The 3,494-nt window shown below is 55.1% G+C and overlaps 1 protein-coding gene across 3 annotated transcripts in view; it reads left to right on the top strand.

Annotated features, from left to right (window-relative positions):
• The first annotated feature begins 1,321 nt into the window (after positions 1–1,321).
• The window catches only part of METTL27 (methyltransferase like 27), a 4,249-nt gene continuing 2,076 nt past the window's right edge, over positions 1,322–3,494 (top strand). The window contains exons 1-5 of one of the 3 annotated variants that reach the window (XM_003794249.3): positions 1,322–1,328; positions 1,624–1,750; positions 2,221–2,349; positions 2,559–2,694; positions 2,956–3,048. In XM_003794249.3, coding sequence (XP_003794297.2) covers positions 1,628–1,750; positions 2,221–2,349; positions 2,559–2,694; positions 2,956–3,048 — 481 coding nt within the window. In that variant the 5' untranslated portion in view covers positions 1,322–1,328; positions 1,624–1,627. Of the gene's footprint in view, positions 1,329–1,483; positions 1,751–2,220; positions 2,350–2,558; positions 2,695–2,955; positions 3,049–3,494 lie in introns of those variants that run through there. The other 2 variants (XM_023515719.1, XM_023515720.1) reach the window with 2 other exon arrangements.

The following is a 3,494-nucleotide window of genomic DNA, read 5'->3' as shown; positions in this document are numbered from 1 at the left end:
ATCCTGAGTTCTCTACTTGTCCCCCTCTGCATAATTTCACCTTTACCAGTTGCCTCAACCACCACCATTATACTTATGACCCTTGATCGGTCTCCAGCCTGACCTCTCACCTGAGCTCAAGACAGTGGCATCACACAGTCTCCTGAGCATCTTCATCTAGACACATCAGACATCTCAAAATCAACATCTAAAAACTGTTAGCATCCACTTCACCCCAAAACTGCTGCTCCTCTGCTTCCCCTGCTGTGAGTGGCACCACTATCAACCCAAGGTCTCAAGCAGAAAGCTAGGCACCATTCCTGACCATCCCACACTCTGGCCATCATCGAAGCCATGAATCTGAAAATTCATCCATCTCTCTCCCCAGCCATGACCTCTACCCAACTAGATACAGCTACCACCACTGACGGCTTAGACTGTTTCAGCAGCCTCCCAAATTCTGCCTGTCCTTACCTTGATCCCTACACAGGTCTTCTAGATCAGTGCTTTTGAAATTTCAGCTGCATAAAACTGCTTGGGCAGTTTGTTAAAACACAGAAATTCTGAGTCTCACTCCCAGCAATTCTGAGTCACACTCCCAGCAATCAGACTCTGATTCAGAAGATTTAAGGCAGGGTAAGAATTTTTGCATTTCTGACAAGCGCCCTGGGGGATTCTCCTGGAGGAACCCCAGCTTATCTTGAGGCTGATGCTGCAAGTCTGCGGATCATACCTTGAATGCTAAGACTCCCTGCACTGTCCAATAAGGTAGCAATTTGCAACATATGGCTATTTAAATTATTAAAACAAAATAAATTGTACAATTCAGTTCCTCAGTCACACTAGCCACATTTCAAGAGCACATAGGCCACATGTGGCTAATGGCTACCCTACGGAACAGCGTGGATTACAGAACATTTCCATCATCCCAGAGCATTCTACTGGACAGCATTGCCCTAGACCTTGGTGAGAGGTGTAAAAATGAAGAGAATTCAGAGACTCTTCACCGCCTACAAGGTCATGCTTTTAGAAAACATGAAGAACGTCGAGAGCCAAGGGGACAGTTGAGAGAAACCGGTAGAGGTGTTGGTTCCTTACGGTGAAGGGGGCGTCCAGGGCCAGACCTCCCAAACCCAGACCCCACCAAGACGTCTGGGAAGTCTGGGCTTTCCCCGGGCTGGAGAAGGGTCAACATTGGCTGGTTTAGGGGGCGAGAAGCCAAAGCTTTCCTTTGATTGGATATTTTCTCTTAACGGAAAGCCAAGCATAGAGTGTGGGGGCGTGGCCAGTCCGCCCAGGCCCCGCCCCGAGTTCCGGTGCCGCCTCTCCCACGGCAGGTCTCGCCCGCGGTGAGTTCCGACCCCTGATCTTCTTCCAGACTCCCCGCCTACCATTCTTCCCCTGGCAGGGAAGGAAGGTGGCGGGGGCAGGTCCTCCTTCCTGCCACGGGGCACACCCCTCCCCCAGCACTACCCTAACCCCAGCCCGGCAGTCCCTGCGCATAGTGTAGAAGTTCAGACCCCCCCCCCCCGCACATAGTGTCCCCGCCTGTAAAATGGGATTGCCCTGGTGGCCTGGCAGCCTCCTCTGCAGTTCTTGTGGGGATGGGAGATTGAGGTGGGCCCTGGGACCGTGTTCCCACAGGAAGATGGCTCAGGAGGAGGGTGTGAGCCTGGCCGAGGTGCGGGCGCGGGTCGGGGCCTCGCATGGCATCACCGACCTGGCTCCCAAGCTCCACTTCTATGATAGCTGGGCTCCGGACTATGACCAGGTAAACCCGTTGGAGTCCTCACCTACGCTTGCCCAGCCTCGATTTTTCTGCCTGTCAAGTGGGAATGGTTAGCCTCACTTCCCTGGCTATGAGAATGAAATGAGACCTGGTTCGAACCCTACAGCCCTGCCTGTTCCCTACCAGCCCCACACCTCTGGATTGACAGCCCCTATCAAGCCCAAGACTTCCCTAGGGGGGCTGCCTGGAGGAGGTGCCATTGAGGGGTTATTGTGGACTAAAAAGAGAGCTGCCAGTGAAGATGGTCCCTGGAGGCTGCGGGCTAGTTCTGCAGTCCTGGCCCCTTGGCAATGAGAAGCCACTCATGCCTGGGTCTCCCTCTCACTGTAAGCACAGCCCAAGCCCCCAACACACACACAGCTCGGCCTAGCAGACTCCTGGACCACCCCAGATGAAAGGGCCCCCAAACACTAGAGCACTGTATGGTGTTTCGCTCAGCACTTTGTCCCTAGGATGTGGCCACCCTGCAGTACCGAGCCCCTCGCCTGGCAGTGGACTGTCTCAGCCAAGCCTTTCCAGGCCTTCCCCATGATGCCCTTATCCTAGATGTGGCCTGTGGCACTGGCCTGGTGGCTGCTGAGGTAAGGAGCCCCCCACATCCCCTGCCCTCCCCTCAGCCCCACACTTGCCCAAATCTCCTATCACCCACAACTCTGCCACACCCCTCTGACTCACGATACTGAATGCAAGTGCTACATTGGCTGCAGGCCCCATTGTTTTCCCATGGTACAGGGACTCACCTGGAAAGTGGCATGATGTGAACCGTAACTGAGTCCCCACCTTTTCCCAGCTGCAGGCTCGGGGTTTCTCCCAGCTGCATGGAGTGGATGGGAGCCCAGGGATGCTGGAACAGGCCCGAGCCCGCAGCCTTTACCAGCACCTCAGCCTCTGCACCCTGGGCCAGGAGCTTCTGCCCAGCCCCGAAGGTACCTCCCTCCACTCCACCCTAGCACACTGAGGCCCACTTTTGTGGAACCCCTTCTCTTGCTGAGCCCTCCACTTCCTGATCCAGCTGCAGCCCAGGACTGGGCCATGCTTACCATATCCTCCCTGGGATCTGGGTCCTGCAGACGCAGGGTGCAGGGCTTGTCCTTATCCAAGCTTACCCATAGGACTCTGTCCTCTAGGGTGATCTGAGGCCACACCATAGACAAAGCACCACACCACATTCCCATACTGCCCCACAGGGACCTTCGATGCGGTGCTGATGGTAGGTGCCCTCAGTGATGGCCAGGTACCCTGCACTGCGATACCTGAGCTTCTGCGAGTCACTAAGCCAGGTGAGGAGCAGCCCAGCCAACTACCTCCCATGCACCTTCCCTTCTCCACACCACATATACAGGCCTCGGAATCCCTCAGGCCAGGTAAGCAGCAGGATCCTGCCCAGGGTCACACACAGCCTTACCTAGCATCCCAGCTACCACCTGCCAATCCAGGGCCACACCTCAGCTGCCAGTGTCCACAGACCCAGGAACACAGGCAGGACAGACAGGTGACCTTGTCTATGGGCATCTAGGAGCCACTCTACTCTCCTCCTTTCCAGCCTATTTCCTGGCCTGCGAGCAGGGTGGCATAATCCTGTGATCCTGTCCTCTAGGATTACAGCAAAAATTGGGTGAAATCATGTCTCTAAGGCCTTGTAGTAGGGCTTTGCTCAGTCCCCTCTTCTTTTTTTTTTTTTTTTTTTTTGAGACAGAGCCTTAAGCTGTCCCCCTGGGCAGAGTGC

The sequence above is a fragment of the Otolemur garnettii genome, unplaced genomic scaffold (assembly GCF_000181295.1).
Source record: "Otolemur garnettii isolate 467f Iridium unplaced genomic scaffold, OtoGar3 scaffold00077, whole genome shotgun sequence".
NCBI classification, from domain to species: Eukaryota; Metazoa; Chordata; class Mammalia; order Primates; family Galagidae; genus Otolemur; species Otolemur garnettii.
This window is presented reverse-complemented; position numbering and strand designations above follow the sequence as displayed.